This window comes from Agelaius phoeniceus, chromosome 19, assembly GCF_051311805.1.
Source record: "Agelaius phoeniceus isolate bAgePho1 chromosome 19, bAgePho1.hap1, whole genome shotgun sequence".
In the NCBI taxonomy this organism is placed as follows: Eukaryota; Metazoa; Chordata; class Aves; order Passeriformes; family Icteridae; genus Agelaius; species Agelaius phoeniceus.
The window spans coordinates 4717331-4742069 of NC_135283.1; the positions used below are offsets into that span (position 1 = coordinate 4717331).

Sequence of the window (24739 nt, forward strand, 5' to 3'; positions counted from 1 at the left end):
GCCCTGGGCTCACCCTGCTCTGGGGCTCACCCTGCCATCCCCCTCTCCTAGGTCAGGCTCTGTGCCAGGAGATGCACAAGGAGATCAAGGACTGGAAGGCAGAGCACATGGCAGAGAACACCTGGAGCATCCAGGAGTCCCTTCACTTGCTGAGCTGCCCCTCTGGAGCTGCCCCTCACTGCTCTGCTCTGCTGCCCTGCAGCCCTTGGAGGCTCCCACTGTGAAGGGCACCAGAAGGAAGTGTGGGAAGGGTGTGGAATTCCAGGAGTGGAATGTGGGAGCTCATCCCAACCCACCTGGAGCTCCCTACACTCCTGCCAGGCTCTCTCCAACCCCAGAGGAGGTGGCAGCATGGTGTGCTGGGACATGCTGCAGGATTTCCTCATGGGCAACAAAGCAGGAGGAGGAAGAGGAGGCCAAGGTCTGCCCGTGGAGCGGGACTGCAGCCCCCAGTACCTCCTGTGTGCCCCAAGGTCTCTGCTCCTGTTCCCTGCACATCCCACCAGGAGGCACAGCCTGGCACAGGCAGAGCCAGGGCAGCTCCAGTGTGCTCTCTGTTTTCTGCTCACAAAAGGGCTGTGCTCAGGGTGATGGGAGAAACAGCAGGAGCTGGTGACTGCCTGGGCCAGGCTGCCCTGGATCCCACCACAGCCCCTCCATCCCACCACAGCCCCTCCTTGGTGTATTGGGATCCCACCACAGCCCCTCCATCCCACCACAGCCCCTCCATCACACCACAGCCCCTCCTTGGTGCACTGGATCCCACCACAGCCCCTCCTTGGTGCACGTGGGTACCCAAAACCCTTGGCTGGGGAGGAACCTTTTGAAATTCAGCCAAGGCAAGCCCATGTCCTACTCCCTGGGGTGTCCATCCAGGATCCCCAGCACCCACAGCCCCATCCCATGGGTGCCCCAGCACGAGGCCACCCAGCAGCACAGACCCTCTGTCCAACAGTGTGGCTGGGACTCAGCTGAGTGCCATGGGGACAGCGATGGCTCTGGGGACAGCTCTGGCCCAGTTCCCTCTGGCTGTCACAGCCAGGAGCTGTGTGATGCCCTGGCATCAGACCCATTTAGCCAGTGATGGAGCTGTGGGGGTGCTGGTGATGTCCTCCCAATGGCAGCAGGTTTCTGTCATTCAGGGAGGCACCAGGAGTGGCAGCTCCAGGATGGAGCCCCTCTGGAGGAGCAGCTGCTCGTGGCTGTGCAGGACACACAGACATGGGAGGTGGGGGGCTCAGGCTCCCACAGCTGCCATCCCAAGCAGCCCTCACACCTCAGTCCTTGCTTGGTGAGCACCCAGGACCCCCCTGTGCCCTGCCTGGCTCTGTCAGCATGTGCCATTAGAGGGTGGTCCTGGACCTTCAGGATGCCCTGGGGCTGTATTAAGGCAAAACAGCACCAATCAGTCAATTAGAAAGTTGGAGTTTTTTGGCAGCAAGGATTTAAACCTTGTGATAGGTTGTCCAGATTGTGGTGGCAACAATTTAAACACTCCTGAACAGCCTGTGGATTAAATTTCCCTGGACAACCTGTGGATGAAACCAAGGAACAGCCCACAGGTTATTTCAACAGTGTGTGGATTAAAATTCTCTGAACAACATGTGGCAACTTTTTTGAGCAGCCCACAAATTCAACTTCCCCGATGAAATGCCCATGGATTACACAACTACCCCAATGAACAGCTCATGAGTTACATTTCCCTGAACTACAAACAGCAATTTCTTAACAGCCCATGGCAGCCACAATTTAAACTTCTAAGGAGAGGGAGCAAGGAAGGGGGAAAGGAAGGAAAACAGAGACAGAGGAAGAACTTGTATCACCAGCCCAGGTTCCAGCACTGTCCTTGGTTTGATCCCTTGGTATGGTGGGTGCCCCCCAGCCCTTGTTCACTGTGGAATTTATAGACACTGGTCCTTGCACAGCCTCATTTTGTTATTCTTGAACTTTTCAGAACAGGGTTGGGGGTTTGTGTGGTTTCATTTTCTCTCCCCCACCAGATGCAAGTGAAATGCTGTCTCAAACTTGTTCTTTGAGAGTTTCCCAGGATAGGAACTTGGTTCCAGAAAAGCACTATCCTGCCTCCAAAACCCCCTTTTCCAACTGAACCTTCTCTCATTATTGTGGTAACATTCCTTTTCTCTTCTGCCTAGTCTTTGAGCATTAGCTCTTTCAGGTTTACACCAACTCCTTCAATCTCTCACATTTATCCCTTTGCCACACTGGCATTCCATTAACTTCCCACTGGTTCTGTTTCCAGAAGGGAAGTTGTTCAGTACATCTCCTTTAAATACAGCATGGGGTGCTGGGACTGCCATGCAAGGTCTCCATCTGACCCCAGAGAGCACCTGCCCACTTGCCAAGGGTCACTGGTCCTCTCTGTGTCCCTCCCCACCTCCCCAGGGAGCCAGGCTGTCCCTGGAGTCCCCTTGCTGCTCCTGGGCACAGCTGTGCTCCCAAAGCCTCCATCCCCAGCTCTGGGCTTGTCCCCTCTGGGGTAGCCATGGTCAAAGTGGGGGCTTGGCAGGGCCAGCCTGGGCTCTGCTGCCCTCCTGGGAAGAGCAGGCAAAGGGTGAGAAGTTGATGGGCAAAAATGCAGCAGCAAGGGCAGACCTGGGGCCCCTCAGCCTGTGCCCCTTCTTCAAGCCCCTGGCTCATGGAGTGAAACTCAAGTACCCCCTGAGAACCCAAAGACAAAAGCTGCTCACCCCATGGAGACCCCCCAGCTCCCACAGCACACCCAGCCCCATTTTGGCCTTGCCACCAGCCCCAATTGCCATGGGATGGGCTGCTGGGGATGCCCCTGAAGGAATTCCCACATCAGTAGGTTTTGGGAGGTTCCCTCTGTGGATTCACCATTGTCTAATACAAGCTGGAAACTGCAAATAGCCCATTTCCCCCATGAAACCTCCTTTATTGTGTAGCCAGCCAGTGGGTGGGATGTGCTGGAGTGGTGGTGGAGAAACCAGGCTCAGCCCCACAATTCCCCTGAAAATGCCAGAGCTCCCTGCATTGCCTGGCCCAGGAGCCAGGATCCCCCCAGGAGCTCACCCAGCCCTCCTGTGCTCAAAGCTCCTGAGTTTTCCAGAGCAGGGAGATGTCAGTGATCCCACTGCCTGGTGGTCAAACCTGCATTTTTAAAAGGGAATTTCTAGCTGATGGTTTTTGTAAGGATTTGTCTGATGGATCGCTCTGGTTCAAAGATTTTTCCCAGTGTTTGAGTCCTTCACTTCCTAGGCTTGTCTGGAGGATTGTGTTTATCTGCTTTTCCCTACTTGTATGGCTCTTTGCTTTGGAGTGAGGTGCTGAAAATCCATTAATTGATGGAGTCAGCAGCAGCTTTCCACCCTTCCCACATCTAAGGGAGAAGGGGAACTCTCATTCTTTTGAGACCTCAAAAATGAATGACTGGAGGTGCTTCCTCTCTGGGGCTGGTCTCCTCCTGGAGTGTTCTGGAATGTTCCAGGCTGTGTGAGAACATGGATCCCCTCTCCACAGGGCACAGCCACACCTGAGAGTGGCTCCTGGGGCACCACCTGTGTGATGGTGTTCTCAGGGGTCCCAGGATGAGGGAAGACATGAGAATCTTGACTCCACATTTCAGAAAGCTGATTTATTATTTTATTATATATATTATGTTAAAAGAAAATTATATATTAAAACTATACTAAAATAATAGAAGAAATTGTTTCATCAGAAGGCTAGAAAGGAATAGAAAGGAATGATAATAAAATCTTGTGACTGACCAGAGAGTCCGAGACAGCTGGACTGTGATTGACCATTAATTAAAAACAATCACATGAGACCAATCACAGATGCACCTGGTGCATTCCACAGCAGCAGATAATCATTGTTTACATTTCATTTCTGAGGCCTCTCAGCTTCTCAGGAGAAAAAATCCTAGCGAAAGGATTTTTCATAAAATGTGTCTGTGACACCACCTGCCCAATGTGAGCTGTCCTTGGAGTCATTTTGGGACTGAAAGGATAAGGCTGGAGGTGTTGTGGCACATGGTCCCTGCAGGTCCTGTTGGTTGCTGGAACCAGGACATCAGCAGCAGCAGGGGACAATGGGGACATTCCACACAGGGCCCAGCCATTGCTGTGTAACAATGGGCACTCTTTGCCAGGGCAGGGGGACACTGCAAAGAGGGACTCAAGTGGCACAGGCCCTGGAACAAGGAGGAGACCGAAGAGGAAGGAACCTGTTGGCTGTGCCCCTCTTCCTCTTCCTTCTCCTCCTTCTACCACCTCCTACCACCTCCCACCCTGCCTGTTCCTCTCTGGAGCAACAGCACAAGAGGCTCCTCCTGTTCCTGGCAGTTCTGTGCTTTTGGACACACCAGCAGCAATGGCAACGTTCACTCTGGGCCAGATGCTGGAAATTGCCCTCGGGTCATCGAGAGCTGGAGCCGTTGACTTTGAGCAGCTGCACAACCTCCTGAATGCATTGCTTCTGCACCTGGGCCTGCGGGATCTGCTTGTCCAGGAGAACGGGGAACCCCTGGAGGGGGCTGAGGAAAGCCCTTTTGCTTTCCTTAAGGACTTAAAGGAGAGAGTGGAAGCCAATGAAAAAGAAATCGCTGAGGTAGAGGCTCTTCCCAGCCCCAGGTGCTTCCCCCAAGCCACCTCCTCCTGTCTGAACCCCCTCATGCTGCTGGGGAGCTGCTGCTGAGGATGTGCTGAAGGCCAAGCACTGCCCAGGGCAGGCCCTGAACTGGCCCTGGCTCTGTGCAGACCGTGGTGGGTGCAAAGCACCCAGGGACCCTGCCCTGGGCTCACCCCACCATCCTCCTCTCCTAGGTCAGGGCTCTGTGCCAGGAGCTCCGTGAGGAGATCAATGTGGTGAAGCTGGAGCAGTCACAGATGGCAGAGGACATGCAGTATATGCTACAGAACTTTAACATGGTGAGCTGCTACTGGTGCCCCCTTGAGCTGCCCCTCACTGTGCTGCCCTGCAGCCCCTGGAGGCTCCCAGTGTGAAGGGCACCAGGAGGGATGAGAGGGAAGGGTGTCCTGAGAGCAGAACGTGGGTGCTCATGCCAACCCCCCTGGAGCTCATCCCAACCCCCCTGGAGCTCATCCCAACCCACCTGGAGCCCCCCACTTTCCATCTGCCAGCACAGCTCCAGGGAGGACAGAAGGGCACCACTGCCCGCAGGTCAGGCTGGTGGTAGAGGTCACTTCCTCCCTCAGACAGGGCTGCTGAGGCATTTGTGAAGTAAACAGACATCAAAAAACAGTAACCTGCGTCCAGGGAGGGTGAGGAGACAAAGGTCCACCTGGGCAATACAGCCACAGCCTCTTGGCATAGCCCTGTCCAGGATCCCTCTGTCTGGTGTCCAAGTTAATTTGCAAATGTCCCTTTTGAATCCTGCTCCTGTGTTCTGACTCCTGTCCCTGTCCTTGCCCTGCTCCAGGAACAATTCCAGAGCATGATGGATGAGCTCCGTAACCAGATGTGGGAGTCTCTCATGGTATGTCCTTGAGCACAGCCAGGGCAGGGTACCCTCTCATCAGGACATGGTCCCCAGATGTTCTGGAGGGGGGGTGGGGGGTGGGGGGACACCTCTGGATCCATCCTGCCCCCAGTTACACAGCTGGCTCTGATGCCGTCCTTCCCAAAATAAAATCTGGAGAAGAGGCTGATGCTCTCCCCAGCCCCAGAGGAGGGGAGAAACATGGAGTGCTGGGGCATGCTGGAGGACATCCTGGTGGGCAGGAAAGCAGAAGCAGGAGGAAGAGGAGGTCAGGGTCTGGCAGGTGGAGTGGGATCACAGCCCTCTGCACCTCCTGCCCTCTGTACCCCAGCACCTCTGCCGAGGTTGCTCAGGACTCCTCTTCCCTGTGCATCCCACCAGGGGAAGGACCTGGCATAGGCTGAGCCAGGGCAGCTCCTCAGTGGCTAACACTAACATGTGCTCCCAGCTTGTTTTCTGCTCAGAAAAGGGCCATGTTCAGGGTGGTGGGAGAAAGAGCCAGAGCTGGTACCTCCCTGGGTATGGCCAGGCTGTGTTGGCATCACACCACAGCTCCTCCTTGCTCAGCATCAGGGAGGACCATGGCTCCCAACCTCCAGGGCTCTCTGGAGTGGTGGCTGAGACTGGGGGACAGCAGAGGGATGTCACAGGGCTGGGATACTGAGTCTCATTGCTGGAGGCAAGAATGCCTTGCTGTTGTATTGGATGGCATTAGTCAGGTGTTTGCTGATCCTCTGGGATGGCTGTGAAAACCATGGTCCTGGAGGTGCCCAAAGGGTCATGGAGGTGCCCAAAGGCTAAACTGGCTGGGGAGGAACATTTTGAAGTTCAGCACAGGCAAGTGCAGGGTCCTTCACCTGCGGAGGAACAGCCCCAGGCACTAGCGCAGGCCGGGACTGAGCGGCTGGAGAAGCAGCTCTGTGGGGAAGGAGCTGGGGCTCCTGGTGGCCAAGGAGCTGTCCATGAGCAGCACTGGGCACGAGGAGGGCACTGGTGTCCCAGGGTGCGTTAGGAGAGCATTTCCAGCAGGTCAGGGGGTGATGCTGCCCCTCTGCTCAGCCCTGGCCAGGCCTCCCCTGGAGCAGTGTCCAGTTCTGGGCTCCTCAAGATGGGAGACCCGGAGCTCCTGGAGCGGGTCCTGTGGAGGGCCACAAAGATGCTCTGGGGACTGGGGCAGCTCTGTCCTGGGGAAAGGCTGAGGCTGCTGGGGTTGTTTTGGAGTCCTCCTATTTTTCGGATATCTCGTTCACCATTTAGGCTGTGAATGATGGAGCCTGAAAATAGGAAGAGCATGGGTTTGAAGAATGAATGCATGGGTTGAGATGTGAAGGAAGGCTAGTTTGGGGAGGTTTAGTCCAATTGTAACTATTATTAGTCCTAGTTGGCTTGAAGTGGAGAAGGCAATGATTTTTTTGATGTCTCCAAGAGGAGACACTGAAAGGGAACCAAGGCTGGGAGGCTGATGCTGAGCATCCAGGGGGATCTGTGCCTCAGTTTCCCCAGGAAGAGCTGGGTTGGGAGGCTGGCTTGGGGATCCTGAAGGCAGCCCAGTGTGGTAGCCAGCCCATCCTGTCCTTCCCAGTCTGCCATGAAGGAAATGCTGGGCGGACCCAGCTCCCGAGACAAGAAGTCTGGCCAGCAGCTCCCGGACTCGGAGGAGGACCTAGAGCTGATTGTCATCGGCAATGAAAGTACCTCTGGGCACAGCTGGGGGGGAGCCCGAGGGGGGGAGGGCACAGGGGGGCTGCAGACTGCTGGCCTGTCCCCCAGCCATGCTCCCCCTGCCTTCCCTGACCCTGGGCAGCTCCCTCTGGTTTCTCCTTCCAGTTCCCCTCGTGGAAAGGCCCAAGACACCGAAGCGAGGGGAGAGCCAGCCTGCCAGCCCCAGTGGCAAGACAGAGGGCAAAGAGAAGGACGAGGCTGCCAGCAGTGATGTGCTCTCCATTGGGGAAAGTGACACGGCACAGAGTGACACGGCACAGAGCAGGGCACGGGCTGCCATGGCACGGAGGGGCGTGGCACAGAAGGACATGAGGCGAAATGTGCAATGGGGGGACACAGGGCAGAGTGACACGGAACAGAAGGACATGGGAAGGGGGCTGCCATGGAGCAGCAGAGGACGGATGGACGTGGGACAGGATGACATGGGACAGAAGGACATGGGACAGAAGGACATGAGGCGAAGTGTGCAACGGAGCGATGCAGGACAGAGTGACATGGGACAGAGGGGCGTGGGGAAGAGTGTGAGATGGAGTGACAGAGGAGGGACTGACATGGGACAGGATGACATGGGACAGGATGACATGGACCAGAAGGACATGGAACAGATCAAGAAGGAAGAGATGGAGATAGACATCTCTGAGGTAGAGGCTCTTCCCAGCTCCCTGGACAGTCCCCCTGAGATGACCAGCACAGGAGAGATCAAGGAAGAAGAGACCAAGATGGGCATCTCCAAGGTAAAGGCTCTTCCCAACCCCGTGGGTGCTCCCCCTCCTTAGGGGTCTGCACCCCCATCTTGCTGCCCTTAGACCAAGGTCTGGTTTAAGACCAAGCTCTCAGTGGCACAGGGGCTTCCTTGAGGGAAAGGGGTGGAGTTCTGGGGACAAGAGCTGGGGCTGAAACACTGCTCTGCTTGCTCAGGCTCCTCCCCGTGCTCAGACAAAGAGTTCAGATGGCACCACCTCAGAAACGCATCCAAGGGCCCCTGGCAGCCATGTCCCAGTCCAGAGGGTGCAGTCAGTCCGAGGCCACCCAGGATCCCAGGACCTCTGGGTGCCAGCTGAGAGCGTGGCTGGGACCAGCAGGCGAGTGCCACAGGGACAGCAATGGCTTTGGGGACAGCTCTGGCCCTGTTCCCTCTGGCTGGGCCCATATGGTCCCTGGTGTGGGATCCATTTATCCACTGATGGAACCATGGGGATGCTGATGAGGGTTTCTTCCCACTGGCAGTAGGCTCCCAACACCCAAGGAGGCTCGTGGAGAAGGCGGCTTCAGGATGGAGGCATACCCAGCTGAAGCTGGCCTGTAGGTGCAAAGGCTTTAGTGACAAGTGTGGGGGACAGTGGCTTGTCCCCTGGCAGGGCTGGGATGCGCAGCGCCAGAGCCAGGTCATGACCCACCCTCCTGGCAGGGCACTGGGGGGTTCTGGGTGCTGACCAAGAGAGGACAAAGGTGTGAGGGCTGGTTGGGATGTGGGAGTCTGAGCCCTCCACCTCCCATCCATCCCTGTGGGGCCTGGGCAGCCATGAGCAGCCACCCTGTTTTGGAGACACCAGTGGGACTGAGGTGAGCGTGTCCCAGGCTGGGAGCATCCCACCCCAACAGGGGGTACAGGAACCCCCTCCTTTGACCTTGCCACCTGCCCCAGTTCCATGGGACTGGGTTGCCCCTGGGAGCCATTCCCATAGCAGTGGGTTTTGGGAGCTTCCCTCTATGGATTCACCATTGTCCAATATGAGCTGGAGCTTTGTCCCAGGTGGGACTCCACAAATCGCCCATTTCCCCCTTCACACCCTCTTTATTTTGCAACCAGCCAGTGGGTTGGACTGTGCTGTGGTGGTGGTGGAGAATTCAGGCTCAGCACCCCATGATTCCCCTGAAAATGCTGGAACTCCCTGCAGTGCCTGGCCCAGCCCTTCTCTCCCTGCTCTAGGATGCTCCTGAGGGTTCCCTCTTCCGAGTACGCACCTTGTGACCCGCTGGTGAAGATGTCTGCACAGTGAGTGGCACCAGCACCGGTGCATCGGGGCTGGGACAGGGGCAGATGGGTGCTGGCCGTGCCCTGCAGTGTCAGGGCTGGCTCGTGTGGCCCCTGTCACCCACCTGTGTCCCCTGTCACCCTCCCAGACGCTCTGGGTTCCTCCCGTCCACGCCGCCGGCATCCCCCGGGCTCTCCATGCGCCTGCCCCGCCTCCGCAGGCAGGAGCAGAGGTAGGGACACGGGGACCCTCCCCTGGCCCCTGGGGAGCCCTGGCCCAGCAAGCAGAGCCCTTCCCTGGGTGGGTGGAAGGGGCTGGAGGTGCCCAAGCAGAGAGGAGCTGCAGAGGCCCAGCTGGGCTTGCCCCAGGTCTGAGGGGTTTTGCAGCCCCCTGTGCTGTCCTGTCAGGCCCTGAAGCCACATGGGATGAGTTGTGCCTGGTGTCAGCCTCAGCTCAGGCTTGGTGGGGGCTTGGTGCTTCCTGTGAAAGGAGTTCTCAGAATCAAGCCCTGGAGCTGGGACAGGCCCTGCTCCTGCCTCCTGGTGTCCCCTGCAAAGGGCTCCAGGACCTGTCATGCCGTGGGCAGCTCTTGGGGCTGTGGGGAAAGGGCAGACCCTGCAGGGCTGGGTGGGCAGGGCTCAGCTGGCTGGGGAGGAACACTTCAAAGTTCAACAAAGGCAAGTGCAAGGTCCTTCACCTGTGGAGGAACAGCCCCAGGCATCAGCTGGAGCAGCTGGAGGAGGGGGAGCACCCCCTGCACCCCTCCCTGGCACGGCAGGTTGAAGCACAGGGTGCCAGGGCGCCGGGCACTGAGGCCCCCGTGCCCTGTCCCACAGGGACGAGGCAGCCGAGGGCTATTCCCGCCGATCACCGATGTACTCCGGGGGCAAACACACCAGCGTCAGCCCCGTGCAGCGCATGGAGCCCCTCCTTCCGGACCCCAACCTGGTAGGGATGGGGAAGGAGGGGACACACACGGGACACCGAGGCTGGGAGAGTGATGCTGAGCGCTTGGGGGAGCATCTGTGCCTCGGTTTCCCCGGGAGGAGCTGGGTGGGGAGGCTGGCTTGGGGATACTGAATGCAGCCCAGTGTGGCAGAGCCAGCCCATCCCCTCCTTCCCAGCCCGGCACGTACGAACTGATGGGCAAGGATGGAGTCGTGTACCGGGGCCGGATTCTCCCGGAATGAGCAAGCAACGCCAGCCTGCAGAAATAAAGGGTAACCAACAGCCTGTGCCTCCCGAGTGCAGCAGGATCTGCCCCTCGTGCACAAGGAGGGGTTGGCAGCATCCTCTGTCCTGCAAACAGCCCCTGTGGGACCCAGGCTCTGTGTCAGCCCCCTGGTGTCGTGCAAACCCTGGCCCGACTTGGGCCCCACTTGTGCCCTGCCAGGGGACCCCCAAAAGGGGGACAGCAGCAGGAGGAGGAGGAGGAGCTCATTTGCTGCTGGAGAAGGGGGAAATGGGGACCTCAGCGGGAAGGGCAGCAGCAGAACAGTTTGATGCCAAAAGCAAATCCCAGCCCAAGCCGCTGGGACGAGCATGGCTGAGCTGCCTTCCTCCCCTCCGAGCGAAGAAACCCCCTCTGCCGCGCCTCCTCCCTCACAGCGCTGCCACTGACCCAAGGCACAGACCCCTCTGCTCCCACCTCCAACCAGCAGCAGAGGGACACGTCCCCTCCTTCCCCTGGTGCCACCCCAAGGCTTGGGGCTGCTTCTCCCCGCCCCCTGTGCCATCCTGCCCGGTGTGTGCTGAGATACCGGGCAGGGAAACCCCGACCCTGGAGCCCCCGGGGGCACCGAGGGGTGTCACAGCTGGGGACACACGGCTGCGTGCACAGGGGGTGGGGATGTCCCCTCCACACACAGGCAGTGACACTTCCGGGGGGACACAAAGGCGGTGGCACCTCTGGGGTGAGTGGGAGGGTGAGAAACCCCGAGGGGAACCCCACTGGAACCTCGGGGGAACCCAGAGCTTATGGGGGGCATCCCCTGGGGGCTGCCCTGCCCTCCTGGTGGATGTCCCCAAACCTTTCCCCCCACAGGGACAGCCTCCATCCCTGTCAGCTCCCTGTTGTTTTCCCTGCTGGGTTTGGCTTTTCAGGGGAAAACCAGGTGCTCAAAACCGGCTCTGGGGGGTACTGAGGTGGACACAGCTGGATCTGGGATCTCCCCAGTGCCACCTCCTGTAGGAAAACTGGGAACACTCTGAGCAAGCCCCTGGGCACCACAGCAGAGCCAACAAAACCATCCTGCACTCCTGGCTGAGCTTGGGGGGCCTGAAAACACCTTTGGGACCGATTGCATTTGCAGGACATGGCCCAGCTGGGGTCTCCTCTTTGGTGCTCATCATCCTCCTGCCCCTTTTGCTGCCCCAGGATCCAGGTGCACCCTGTGAACACCCCCAGCCCCCTGCACCCCCTGAACACACCCCCAGCCCTGGGTGATCTTTGGAGCAGGTAAGGAGCCCCAGATGGATTTTTTTGCCTTTTCTCCTTGGAGTTTGTGCCATCCTGGGCACCTCCCCATCCCTGCAGAAAGCTTTGGGCTGTGCCTTGAGCCTCCCTGTCATTCCTGACATTTCCAGAGCCGCTGTGCTCCCATTTTTGGGGTTTTACCCCACCTGTTTGGTGTGTGAATGCAGTGGCCACGGGCCTGGTGACCCTTCTGCAGAGGGGGACACTCAGATCCCCGCCCCAAGTGTCCCCACAGCGCTGAGGCCTGGAGGGGGCTCATCCCTGGCTGGGTGATGGGGTTGGGGGGCCCAGGTTGTTGGGGGGCTTTTGCAAGCTATGGGATTTTGTGAGGGGACAGACAGGGGTGGCAGCTGCACCCCCTGGCACATGGGGGCTCCTCACTGTGCTGGCACAGCACCCCCACGGCCCTGGGTCTCCCCTTCCCCCTGATCCCCCCCTTTGGGGACAGCAGTGGTGGCTTGTGGAGGCACAGCACACACTCAGTCCCCACTGGTGACACTGCCTCACAGAGGAGTCACCCCCATTCTTAGTGCCCTGCCAGGGGCACCTTCCCAGCACAGAGAAAAGGCAGGGACAGCTGGTGTTAAAAAAGTGATTTTTTTTTTTTAATTTTTATTATTTTTTAAATTAATAAAAAACCTTCAACCTGTTTTTGCTGGGTCTTTTTTATCTTTTTTTTTTTTTTTTTGGTTTGTTTTTCTGTCTGTTTTTTTTTAAGCAACATTGATTTGAAAACTAAAAAACCCCCAGCTCCCCCCTGCCTGGGGAAGCACCACGTAGGGCGGTCACAGGGACAGGGGGACATCACTTTGATAAACCCCCAGGCCCTGGGGGTGCTGAGGGAGCGAGGATGGGGTTGGGGGCAGGTCCAGGGGGGGGTCTGTGCAAGAAGCCGGGCTGAATTTCGAGAGCCAGAGAGCTGCTGTTGCTCTGGGCACTGCAACAAGTGCCCAGGGAAGCCAGAGCTGGGGAGGGAGTCCATGGCTCCATGTCCGTGTGGCTACGATCTAGGGTGCCAACAGCCACCTCCATCCATTTGTTTTTGTTATTCCCGTCCTCCCTTTCCCTCTCCTGCCCTGATGTAGAGATGCTGGGGGGGGATAGAGCCACAGGAAAAACCCCCAGACACCCAGCAGCTGCCTCCACGCTGCTGCTCCTTCTCTCTGGATCTATATACATTAGATATATTTATATATTATAGTTATATATTTTTTTTAAAAAAAGGGGAGGGGAGTAGAGAGCAGCCAGAGGCTCTCACAGGTCAGTGCCCCCCCTGGCAGCATGTGCTCCCCCCCCTAAAAATAATAATAAAACCTAGAAAATTATTCCAGTGCGTTTCTCGGCGAGCCCCTGCCCCCAACGCCCCGGCCCGGCCCCCCCTGACCCCCCCAGCCCCCCGGCAGCCCCAGCCTTATCTCTGCCCATCCATGGTGGCCACGGCTTTCTGTGGGGGGGCAGGGGCCGGGGGGGTGGGCGGCCAGGAGGGCTGCGGGTGGTGCAGGTGGTGGTGGAGGCCGTGGGCGGTGGGCGAGGACGGGGGCAGCCAGGAGGGCTGGTGGCTGGGGGGCGAGGAGGCCCAGAAGGGGCTGAAGCTGCCCGGGGGGGAGCAGGCCATGGAGGTGATGGGGCTGTTGCTGCTCTGCAGGCTCTCCGAGGTGCGCAGCTTGGAGAACATGGCCAGCGCGTCCGGGAAGTTGGGCGGCGTGGCCGGCGTGTTGCTGGGGGTGCACATCTGCAGGGCACAGGACAACGGGGCTGTCAGCTCACCCACGGGCGTTTTTGGGGGTCCCAACCCACCCATGGCAGCCAGACCCATGGCTGGGGATCCCGCCTGTATCCCGCAGCTGGAGCCCCTCCACATCCACACCCAGGGGTCTGCGTGGTGTTGGGTGCCCAGGGGGAGGCTCCAGCCAGTCTGGGAAGGACATTTGGACCATCCCAAATGCTCAAAGCCCACGGATGAGGTGGGTTTGGGGAGCAGCACAAACAGGGCTGGCACAGTATGGAGGGTAGGGAGGGTGCTGGGGTCCCACCTGGCCCCACAGGACCCCCTTTCACATCCACACCCAGGGGTCTGCGTGGCTCCCCAAAGATGTGGGGTGCCTGGGGAGAGGCTCCAGCCAGTCTGGGAAGGACATTTGGACCACCCCAGATGAGGAGGGTTTGGGAGCAGCACAAACAGGGCTGGCACAAAGGGGTCCAGTACGGAGGGTAGGGAGGGTGCTGGGGTCCCACCTGACCCCACAGGACCCCCTTTCCCCCAGGTTCCTCACCCGCTCCCCTTCACACCCCATTATGGCAGAGAGAGCAAAAGGCAAGCAGGGCCCCCCCAGTTCCTGGTACAGGCCCTGCCTTCTTGGTACCCAGCTAAATTTAGCACCCCGACAGTGATGGATCCGTCCCTTTTCCAGCAGAGGAAAAATCCACCAGGGAGGACCCAGCCCTGCTCAGGGGCTGGCACAGGGACCCCAAACCAGCAGAGAACGGGCTGAACTGAGCACTGGGGAGGGGCTAAAAGGGGGACAGGGGTGTGAATCAAACTCCCATCAGGCTGCACACACAGGGAAGGGCCTCTGGGCACGGGTCCATGCACAGGGAGACTTCACCCCTCTGGTTACATCCATCCCAAATCTCCGCTGCCCTCCTGGAGCCACAGCTCCTGACAGATGTTTGTGGGGACTTCAAGCACAGTTAAGGGGCTTGGTTAGTGTCTGCTGCATTAGCAATGGGGGACTGAGATGTTTCTGGTGGGGAATAGCTGCTTCATCTCCCCCTTCCTGGGGCTTACCCCAGGATTTGCCCCTGGCTGGTGCTCAGCAGCCCCTGCTGCTCCCCAGCACAGGCCAACACCTAAATCCCTCTTAGAGATTGTTCCTCATCCCCATCCCAGGCACCCTGAGCGATGCTGGGATCAGAGGAGCAGACCCTTGCTGGGGGGCCCAGATCACCGAAGTTGGGGAGCAATTCCAGCCTGAGGGAAGCAGCAGCTGGCTCTCATCAGCCTGTGGAGCTGGGGCACCCCAAAAATGCAGTCACAGCCTGGCTGGCACTGAACAGGTTCATAGTTAACTGGGGATATTCCTCCACAGAACTCATTTCAGAGCTCAGCTTCAAGGGGTGCTAACCCAGCCTTTGCTTTTTAAATTAGCCTATACATGTGGCAGTATTTGAAAAGATATTTGTTGGAAAAAAAGCCCCAACAAATCAACAAACCCCCAAAACCTTAAATTTGCCCTGTTTTGGAAAAACTCCACCACCACAACAGCCAGCCCTAGAATGATGCTGGACACAGCTCTGAGCTTCCGGGGTGATGTTTGCCAGATTAATTTGAAATATTAATTAAAAAATAAGAATTTCCATGTAATTATTGCCTTCCTCCTCCAACACATCTTGACGAGAGCTGTCAGAGGGTCGGTCACTGACACCCCAAACAGCTCTGACAAGTCCTGGCCCCACAGCCTGGAATCTGTGGGGGCTTGGGGAGTGTGGGGAGCCCCGCTCAGGGTGGGGATGATGGGGACAAACCCCTGCCCATCAAACCACAGCCACACTCACAGCTTTGTTCCCTGACGCTTGAAAAAGAAATAGAAACTGCCAGCACCAAACTCCTCATCTCACGCCTGCCTTGAGCCATGTGGGGCATTCAAACTGCACAAATCAGGGTGCTGGGGAGGGGGAGGGAAACACCAAATAAATTCCCCAAAACAGGAGGGTCTGGAGAGAAGGTAAAAGGTATTTTGAAACCACGTGGAGCACACGGTGTTATGAAAACATTGCTGGGGAGGGGGAGAGCCGAGTGGCTCCATTCTGGGGGGGAATGGGTGCCTGTTTTGGGTGGGGGGTCCCTGTGTGGGGATGGGGCTCACCAGCCCTGCTTTGCATCCTGCCCGGCAGGAGCTGCCCCGATGAGGCTTTGGGGTGAGAACAGCAGGGCCTGGATCTGCTCCCCCGGCCCCTCTCCCTCCGGGACCGCGGCTTTTCCACCGGGAGACCCCGCAAGGTGCCCGGGGCAGCACGGAAACGTGCGGGCTGGGGAGGAACTGCAATAAAAGGGCTTTTACTGGGAGCTGGCTGACAAAGCGACTTTCTCCGAGGGAAACCGAGCGCTGGCTGCCGGCAATGCCGGGCCGGCTGGCATGGAACGAGATGGGGGAACGATGGAACGAGAAAAGGGGGAAAATTCGCCTTAACGCCGACCCGCGGCACCGCTCAGTTCCCTCAACACTGGAGGATGGCGGGGTGGGGGGGGTGGGGAGGAGAGGGAAAACAAGAAAGAAAACCCCCCGAGAAACACAAAACAAAACACCCGGAGGGGAACAACTTCCTCCCTCCGGCCAAGGGGATGTGCCCTCGGCCAAGGTCAAGCGGCGTGGGGGGAAAGGGGGGTCCAGACGTGGCCCCCCCGGCCCGGGGAGCCCAAGTTGCAGCGCGATGCTCGCCGAGACAAACTATTTCCTGGCAGACATTTTAGCTCGTGTTTACATTCTCCGGCTGCGTGTTCCTGCGGGCGCCCAGCAATATGGCTGGCAGGAGCTGACAGCTCCGGGCTGGGGGCTGCACCCCCTCGGGGGCCTCGGCATGGGGGGCTCCTCTGGGGGGGCGTGGGGAGGGTGGTGCTGGTAGGGGTGGGGAGTATGGGGGGCTGGTTGGTGCTGGGAAGGGTCTAAAGGTGTTTTGGGGGCTGGGGGCGTTGGGGAGGGGATGGGGGTGCAGGGGTGAGGGAGGGGTCCCACTTACCATCTGGGGGGGGTGGTGGCTGCTGGGAATGTTGGTCTCCTGGAAGAAGGCGCTGAGGGCTGTCTGTGGGGACAAGCTGTCAGCTCCAGCCCACCCGAGACAAAGGGGGAGGGACAACACGGGCCCCCCAAAGCTCGCCCCGCAGCCCCCCGCCCGCTCCCACCGCCCGGGACCGCCCCGGGGGTGCCCAACCCCGCCAGGCCGAGGGGCTGCCCTTCACCCGCCCCACCGGAGACCGTGTCCCCTGCTCGCTCGGGGGCTCCCCAGGCCAGGGGACACCCCAGAATCCGTGTTTACACCCCAAACCCCGTGTTTACACCCCCGACCCGGTGTTTACACCCCCGCCTCCGTCCCCGCGGCGCCCCCATCCCCAGCCCGGAGCGCGAGGGAGGGGCCGGCCCGCTGGGCCGCAGCTCGGGTTTCGGCCCGGGTATAAATAGACCCGGCGGAGCCCGGGGCCGAGGCGCCCCCCGCCCCGCCGTGGGTACCGGGGGGGCGGGCAGGACCCCCCCAGAACCGGCCACGCGTGTCGGGGGGCCGGGGCCGCACAGGCCTGCCGCCACCCCCACCGCCTTCCGCCCCGCGGCTCTGCGGCCAGGCGGGCGGCGGATCGGGACCTGGGGCGTCCCGGTTCTCGCGTGGGTTATCCCGATCCGTGCCGCCGGCGGCCCGGCCCGTACCTCGAACTGCCAGTGTGCCGCCTGCAGCAGCTGCTTGGCCTGGTCGGCGGCGCAGCCCGCCGCCAGCACGAACTGGTTGATCATCACCTGGTGCCGCAGCTCCTCCATGTTGACGGACATGGCGGGGCGGCCCCGGCCCGGCCCGGCCCGCACCGCCCGGAGCGCCCCGCGCCCGCCGCGCCCGCCGCGCTCCACCGGGGGGACCGGGGGGGGGCGCCGCCAGCCCCGCCCCCGCGCCACGATTGGGCGCCGCCGCGCCGCCGGCCCCGCCCACCGCCGGCTTCGAACCTTCCAGCTGCCCCGGCGCCTCCCCATTGGCCACCGCCTGTGTTTTGGCTGCAGGCGGCGCCGCGATTGGCTGGGGATGGCGCAGGCGGGACCAGGCGGGAGGGAGAAAGGGAGAACGGGCGCTGATTGGCTGTGCGGGGGTTTTATCGTGAGGCGTTGGTGACGTCACGTTCATTGAGGACGTTCATTGAGGAGGGGCTCGGGTTGGGGGCGCTCATTGAGGGGAGGTGTTTGGGGCTTATAGACGGGGGCTCAGTTTGGGGGGCATTCATTGAGAGGAGCTGCTTAGGGGTTATTGGGGGGGTCCGTTCATTGGGAGGAGCTGCTTAGGGGTTATTGAAGGGGTCAGTTCATTGGGAGGAGCTGCTTAGGGGTTATTGAAGGGGGCTCGGTTTGGGGGGCACTCATTGGGAGGAGCTGCTTAGGGGCCTCAGTTTGGGGGGAGTTCATTGAGGGGAGCTCTTAGGGGGTTATTGAGGGGGGTCAGTTTGGGGGGAGTTCATTGAGGGGAGCTGTTTAGGGGTTATTGAGGGAGGATCAGGTCACTGAGGGGAGATGTTTGGGGGGTTATTGAGGAGGGGGTCAGTTCATTGGGAGGAGCTGTTTAGGGGTTATTGAGGGGGTCAGTTCATTGGGAGGAGCTGTTTAGGGGTTATTGATGGCGGTTCCGTTTGGGAGGTTCATTGAGAGGGCCATGCAGAGGGGGATTCACTGTTGGGGGGTCACAGCGAGGGAGGGGTTCCACCCGTCCCTGAATATCCGTGTTGGGAGGGCCACTCCTGCAGGGGCTGCACCTTAACCCCCTGCTCACCCCTCATTCCCTTAGCAGGGCTCCTCTCTTCCTTCAGCAAAGCTCTCCTAGCACTCATCTCCTCCTTCCTGGGGACCCTGTTGCCCCCTCCGGGGATCCCCCCTTAACCCCCTGCCTTGGCTCTCCCCTCTGGGAGCAGTTTCCCCTGGCCATGGGACCTTAACCTGATGCCAGGGGCAGGGACCCATCCTCTTCATCCCCATGCCCCTCCCATGTAAAGGCTGTGGGGCTCAGGGCAGCTCCCACTTTGGGGGAACGGGGGGATTGGGATTTTTTGTTAAAGGTTAAAATCCTGATGACTCTGAGCTCCAGCCTCAGCCTGCAAGGATGAGCTCTCCCCTTGTGTGCTCTCCCCATACCAGGTTTGGGTGATCTGAGTGGGACTTGTGCAATTTGTGCCTTGAAGAGTTTTGATTAAAAAAGGAAAATTGTCATTTAAACCCCAAACAAATAAAGAAAGGACTTTGCAAATGCATGGTGTGAAAATAGGTTGATCTGGGATGAGCCACTGGAGGTTTGGATGTGGTGGTGGTGAGCAGCTGGCCAGGGGAGAGGGAATGAGGAGGCAGAGCAGTGGAAACTCCAAGCTGCATCTGCAGCTGGTTGGCCCCAGCAGTGAGGGCCTCTGGGGGGCTTCTGCAGAGTCCTGCTGGTCCCATGAAAGTGAAGTCCAGCAATGCCCAGGCTGGAATCCTCCTGGGATATTCAGGGGGTTCCCTCCACTGGGGTTCAGCGATGGGTGTGGAGGGTCCTGCTTGTCCAGTAAGATTTTGGTAGCTTTGTCTTCTTGGAGCAAAACCAGCCTGGAGGCAGGTGGAGATGTGAGAGGAGCAATTGCACATGCAGGGATCCCAGACCCACCTGGCTCTGCAGGCAGCCTTGGCGAGCTCTCAGAACCTCCTGCTTGCCAAAGCCACCCATGGGCACAGCACGGCTTCAAGCTGGGAGCAGCTGGCCTGGGGTAGGGCCTGCCTGGGAAACCCTTGGGAATGCAGCTCATGGGCCCTTGGCAGCCAAAGCTGTGACAGAGTAGTGCTGGTGACACTTGGAGAAATCAACAGGACTGAGTTCTTCAAAATGATTCCTTTTTGGGGTAGGATTCACTGTCACCTCTCCATGCTGAGATGCTCTTCCAGATGTGCTGCCCTGGGGGTCACCCCTGCAGGCCGGGGAGCCCCCAGCACCTCCCCAGGCAGGAGCTGTGGAGCCCTGGGCAGGCACCAAGGAAGGGTCACCCCCTCCCCACTGCACAGAGCAGAGCCAGCCCAGGAGGAGAGGGGCTGCTGCTTCCCCGGTTCCTGCTGGGGGAACTGGGAGTGGACTGGCTGTAAAGACAAACCTTTTCTGCTGTGGGTGGGCTGCACACCCTCCTGTTGTAGCATTAAGCGCTGTGCTCTACCGTGACTCAGTTTCCCTCTCAGCACAAGGAGGCAGGACCCTCTCTGTGTCACACACACATCCCACAGCCCAGCAGCACGTGCATTTTGGGTTCAAACGTTGCATTTTCTCTGGGTTCCACCTCCGGTACAGCCCTGCTGGGGTTTCTCCTGGCTTTACGTGTGCTGGGTGGTGCAGCCGGGCAGAACTGGGAGGGACCCTGCCCTCGAAGCTGCCGTATCCCGGCTCCTGCCACGCTCCCGCGCTCCACTGCGGCACTGTCCTACAAAATCCTCTGCTGCAGTAATCTGGGAAAAAAAACCCACGAGCCGTGCATGCAGGCAGCAGCTCTGCGTGTAATGACTGCCGGGTTATGGATCTGCACGGGGAGAACTTTGAATTATTATCTGCACTAAAGCCCGGCAGTGTGCTCGGTGCTGCTAATGAAATGTGCTGGCTCCCTCTCCCAGTTTCCCGCTGTCGGCGCTGGCTGGAGCGAGGCAGGGGAGTGGGGCTGGCAGCTCAGCAATGCTGAGCTGTGCTAGAGCTTTAAATTATCCCTGGGTAGAGCAGGATCCCCAAAAATGTGTGTTGGGGTGAGCAGGGATCGGTTCCTGGGGTCTTGGGGCTCCCAGCTGGACGCCAGCGCCCAGAGCTGGAGCAGGCTCCAGGTGTGGATGCTGCCCTCAGCTCCTCTGAGAGCCATTTGGGTCAGAAAAGACCTTTAAGATCATGGAGTCTTAAAATCCTCTTCTTCAGCCGGTGCTCCCGCTGGCAGCCAGCCCAGGTGTGACATCCAGCAGCACGGCCATGGTGTCACTGCTGGGAATGTGGGTCCCGGTGTGACAGTGACAGGCTGACAAACAGGGTACAAAGCCACCCCAGGCTGTTCTGTGATTTGGCCCTTCTCAGCTGCCTCTGGGGCTGTGTGGGTAGGAAGCAGCTGGGAGGGGGGTCCATGTGTCCCTCTGCAGGGAAGGGATAAATGGGGGAGCCCCAGGGACGGCCTTTGCTCGTCACCACTGAGCAGCCGAGGCCATCAGGGCAGCTGATCCGCCTCCCTGCACATCTCCCGTTGGATATTTATAGCACTCGTGTTATCAACTCAAATCAAAATCATGTGATGCTCCACTAACTGGCGCTGCCGGACTAATTAATCACCGGCGGGTTTAAGTGAGCGGTCAGAGGGTCCATCCTTCCTCTCCGGCTCTAAGTGGGAAATGAGGGGGTGGCCAGTGCTTCCCAGTAATTTAACTCTGGGGGAACTGGGGGAATCTGTCAGGGTGCACTGGAGCGGACAGGCAGCTCCTTGCTTCCAGAAGTGCTCCGGGTGTGGAGCGGAGCTGGGAGGGCAGGATGGGGATGATGATGGAGATGTGCCCTGGGGGGGCTCTAACCCGGCCCCCCCCAGGGCTGTGAGCCCCTAAAACGCTGCTGGAGGGGGTCAGTCCCTGTGCCAACAACTGCACAAAATCCTTCCCCTATAACCGGGGGGAAAAGCGGGGATGTCTCCTCCTCCCAGGGGACACGCCGGCAGCAAGGGGGTACAGGGCCAGGGGATCATGGCCAGTTTGCCCCGGGGGTCCCTGAGCTGGGGTTGCTGCTCGGTGCCACCCATCTGGGGGGCTGGGGGCGAGGATGGGAGGAGGGTGGGCCGTGGTGGACAGAAGTCACTGCGGGGTGCCTGAGGGTGGCGGATGATGGCGAGGAGGCCACTGAGCGCTACTGGAGGCGACTGCGTGACACGGGGGATGGCAGGCGGGCGGCACTGTGGGCACGCGTGTGCCACCGCGGGGGGACAGGTAAGTGGCACCTGACGGGGACGCCGCTGGGTGGGCGGGGGACACTGGGCACGGCGATCCCGGCAGCATCGCGTCCCCTCAGCTCGCCGCCGAGCCGGGCCGGGCCGGGCCGGGCCGGGGCGTGCCGGCCGATGGCGGCCCCGCCCCGAGTGTCGCAGCCCCGCGGTGCCGCGGAGGCGGCGCCGGGCGCGGCGCAGAGCGGAGCGAGCGGAGGATGCTGCGGGCGGGGGCCGCCGCCAGCCCCGCTCCCGGCCCCCGTCCCGGTCCCGGGCGGGAGGAGTCCCCGGCGCCCCCCGGCCGCTGAGCCCGGCCCGGCCATGGGGGCTCTGACCAGCCGGCAGAACGCAGGGGTGGAGGAAGTGGATATCCCCGCTAATTCCGTCTACAGATACCCCCCGAAATCCGGTGAGCCCCCGGGGTGTCTCGGGTCCCGGTGCCGCCGGTGGGGAGGGAAAGAGGGGAGCGAGTCGGGCAGGCACCGGGCACGACCTTGCTCCGGGCGGGGTGACCCTGCGCACCCCAAAACAAACCCTGACGCACGGGGGGGGCACCCTGAAAATCTGGGTCTGGTGCGGGCACCCTGCGTGAGTTCGGCGCGGAGGGATGGGGGTCCCCCCTCTCCAGGAGCCCCTCTGCCCGTACACCCCGCTTCCCAAACTTGGCTGAGTTGACGCGACTTTAATGACATTATTGTCATGATTATTTCTGTAGCCGTGGTCTGCGGCACCGGGCTCCGGAGTTGCTTTTTATAGTCGGTTACTCCGGTGCTGGCTGCTCGGGAAAATCCTGGGTTTAAATTCCCGGGAGGATGAGGGAGGCTGGGGTGGGAGGGATTGGAGGGGATCCCTCCTTCCCAGGGCTCTGCCCCATCGTAGCACCCCAGCCCCTGCCCTGGGGAGCCTTCCAGGCTCCTCTCCGCGCCTCGAGGCTCGCTGTGATTCATCTCCCGCTCCCCAATCCGGCCCTGGCTCAAACCTTGTGCGTGACCTTGGAAAATCCGTCCCTCCCCTCCGTGCCTCACTTTTCCCTGCAAGGGCCGGGCTGAGCGGGTGTCCGAGGGGGAGGGAGGGGTGATGGGGTCCAGCCCTCGGGTGGGCAGCGCTTCAGAGCCGCAAAAATACCGGCCCCGGTGGGTGATGCCCCGGAGCACCGTGTGTGCGTGCGAGGAGACTGCACAGGATCCTTGCAGCACTGAATATTACTAATAGGTAACTATTTTGGTAGTTAATAGGATAAGGTAAACGCTCAGATCGTTAGTGCTGTGGCAAATTATTCACTAATTACAACTAAAGACCTCCTTAGCAAGAATTACAGCCAACACAAACCCTGTGCTTGTCCTGAAAAGCTGTGCTTGCCTTTTTTTTTTTTTTTAATTTTAATCTAAAATAGGTTGCACAGCTGGCTGGAGATGGCTGATCCCTGACAGCCTGGCCTCCTGCAGGGCTCCCCCAGCTCCCCTTTTTACGTGGTTTCAAGGCCTCTGTCACTTTGATGCCAGGTGAGGCTGGACCAGCCCATCCATGGGATTGCTCTTTATAGGTGTCTCTGTGCATTACAAGTTTTTCCCTTGGGACCCTGTCTTATTAAGGGGCTCTTGGAATATCTGGATACGAAGGGGTGGAGGGTGCAAGTGCACCCAGCTGAGCACTTGCAAACTCATCTCAGCTGCAGAGGCCACCAGGCTGATACCCAACTCCAGCTTTCAGGGGGAGCCTGGGGCTCCTGGCTGTGCTCAGCTGGCCTGGTCCCACTGCTGGCTCTGGGGGGGATGTCCTGCTGCTGCCCAGGGTCCCTGGGAGAAGGGCAGGAGTGACACAGGTGACAGAGCCATCTGCACAGGGACAAGGGCAGGCTGGTGACCCTGGGAGATTATGGCTGGTTTGCCTTTAATCCGATGGGATTTGCCTCCAGCGCTGCCGGCAGCTGAGGGAGGACGTGCCGGGCAGAGGAGCTGATTCTGCTGTGGCAGCAGCACTTCCCTCACCTCAAAAGCCACCTGGAAACAGCCACTGGCTTGGAAATGTGGTCCTGGAGGGGAATCTCATGGGATCTTGGGGCATTTTCCTCTCTCTGTGGATGTGGCTTTGGCTGTTGGGCTCTCTCAGGATGGCCAGTGCAGCCTGTGGGAATAGCACAGCTGTGTCTGGTCCCTGTTTAACATCTCCCCATCCTGGGGGTCCCATCCCCTCCAGACAGTGTCAATAGGATTAATTAAACCATAATTTTGGGGTTAAACCATAATTTTTGAAACAAAGGCTGAGATTTACTCCCGTGGCTGCCACTGGGGGAGAGTAGAGAGCCAGTGGGGGCTGTAGATGGAGCTCACTGCCTGGCTACTGGCCTGGCTTTTGGGGCAAGTCCCCAGCTTTCAGCCCCTGTCCCCAGCTGAGGCTGGCACCGAACTCCCCTGGGGCACATGGGGCTGTGAGCAGGGGCAGGAGCACAAGGATTCCTGCAGCAGTGCTCCCCAGTCGTGGGGCACAAGCCCAGGTGATGGCAGAGCCATGGCAGCCGAGGGCTGACACAGCAGTGCCGTGGCAGGGTTTGTCCTCAGCTCTGGCTGCTGCTGGCTCTGGCTGCCTGCTTTAGAGCACAGAATTAAATAATGGGCTGCCCAGGGGCAGAAGCACCCAGAGCCTTTACCCAGCCCATCCCAGCACCCTGTGCTGGCACCCGTGGCCGCAGGGTGTCCCTGTGCCAGCACCAAGCCATGCCACTGTCTGGGCTGGCTGCAGGCTGTGCAAACCTGTGCTTCCCTCACCAGGGGTGTGTGGATGAGCTGGGAATGAGCTTTTCTGGTTTAGCAGCTTTGGAGAGACAGAGGCTGCAGTACCAGAGCCCAGCAGGGCAGTGGTGACTGGGGCACAGTGCAGGACCTGTCACACACGAGGGTCCTCACCCTTCTCTGTCAGCTGGACAAGGTGGCATCACTGCCACTCATGGGGAAAAGGAGCTGACAGCTGCTGCCAGGTGTGTGCTCGTGCCAGCAGATGTGCAGGACACACAGACATTTTTTTTGCCAGGAGCCTGAGGCAATTGGGGTTTATTCCTCCTTTCCAGCAGCTGCTCTGTGCAGCCCTTCCTGAGATGAGGCTGTCCTTGACAGGCTCTCCTTCCCTGGGAGTGGGCGTTGATTTACAGTCAGCCCATGATAAGGTGGCTGTGGCTGGGAAGGTGCTTCCCTGCCCCCCAGCCATGTCCTGGAGTCACTGACAGGCTCCTGCCCATGCCCTGGGCTTTCCTGTGCTGGTGCTTCCCTGGAAAAGCCTGGCACCACTCAAGCCTCTTGTTTAACAGCAAGGAGGACACTTCCTGGGAGGGAGCACAGGGCTGGTTCTGCCTCTGCTGTCAAGAGGGAGTTGTAGCCTCTGGGGGATGTGCTGGGAGCCTG

General features: G+C 59.7%; 2 protein-coding genes and 1 long non-coding RNA gene across 7 annotated transcripts in view; 1 reads left to right on the plus strand and 2 right to left on the minus strand.

The window, feature by feature from the left end:
* Positions 1-3592: 3592 nt before the first annotated feature.
* On the minus strand, positions 3593-6731 carry LOC143695485 (uncharacterized). Its single transcript, XR_013184718.1, has 2 exons — positions 5093-6731; positions 3593-5050 (listed from the first exon to the last, which is right to left on the minus strand). It is a non-coding gene; the product is annotated as an uncharacterized LOC143695485 (long non-coding RNA).
* Positions 6732-12236: 5505 nt separating this feature from the next.
* On the minus strand, positions 12237-17300 carry UBALD2 (UBA like domain containing 2). The gene is made up of 3 exons (XM_054645222.2): positions 17071-17300; positions 16391-16453; positions 12237-13385 (listed from the first exon to the last, which is right to left on the minus strand). The coding sequence occupies exons 1-3, from the start codon at positions 17188-17190 to the stop codon at positions 13065-13067; spliced, it is 504 nt and encodes a 167-aa protein (XP_054501197.1). The 5' UTR covers positions 17191-17300; the 3' UTR covers positions 12237-13064.
* A 4190-nt stretch (positions 17301-21490) lies between these two features.
* RNF157 (ring finger protein 157) overlaps positions 21491-24739 on the plus strand; it is a 28154-nt gene continuing 24905 nt past the window's right edge. For 2 of the 5 annotated variants that reach the window (XM_077188229.1, XM_054645006.2), the window contains exon 1: positions 21496-21753. In XM_077188229.1, coding sequence (XP_077044344.1) covers positions 21666-21753 — 88 coding nt within the window. In that variant the 5' untranslated portion in view covers positions 21496-21665. Of the gene's footprint in view, positions 21754-22764; positions 22847-24739 lie in introns of those variants that run through there. The other 3 variants (XM_077188228.1, XM_054645005.2, XM_077188230.1) reach the window with 3 other exon arrangements.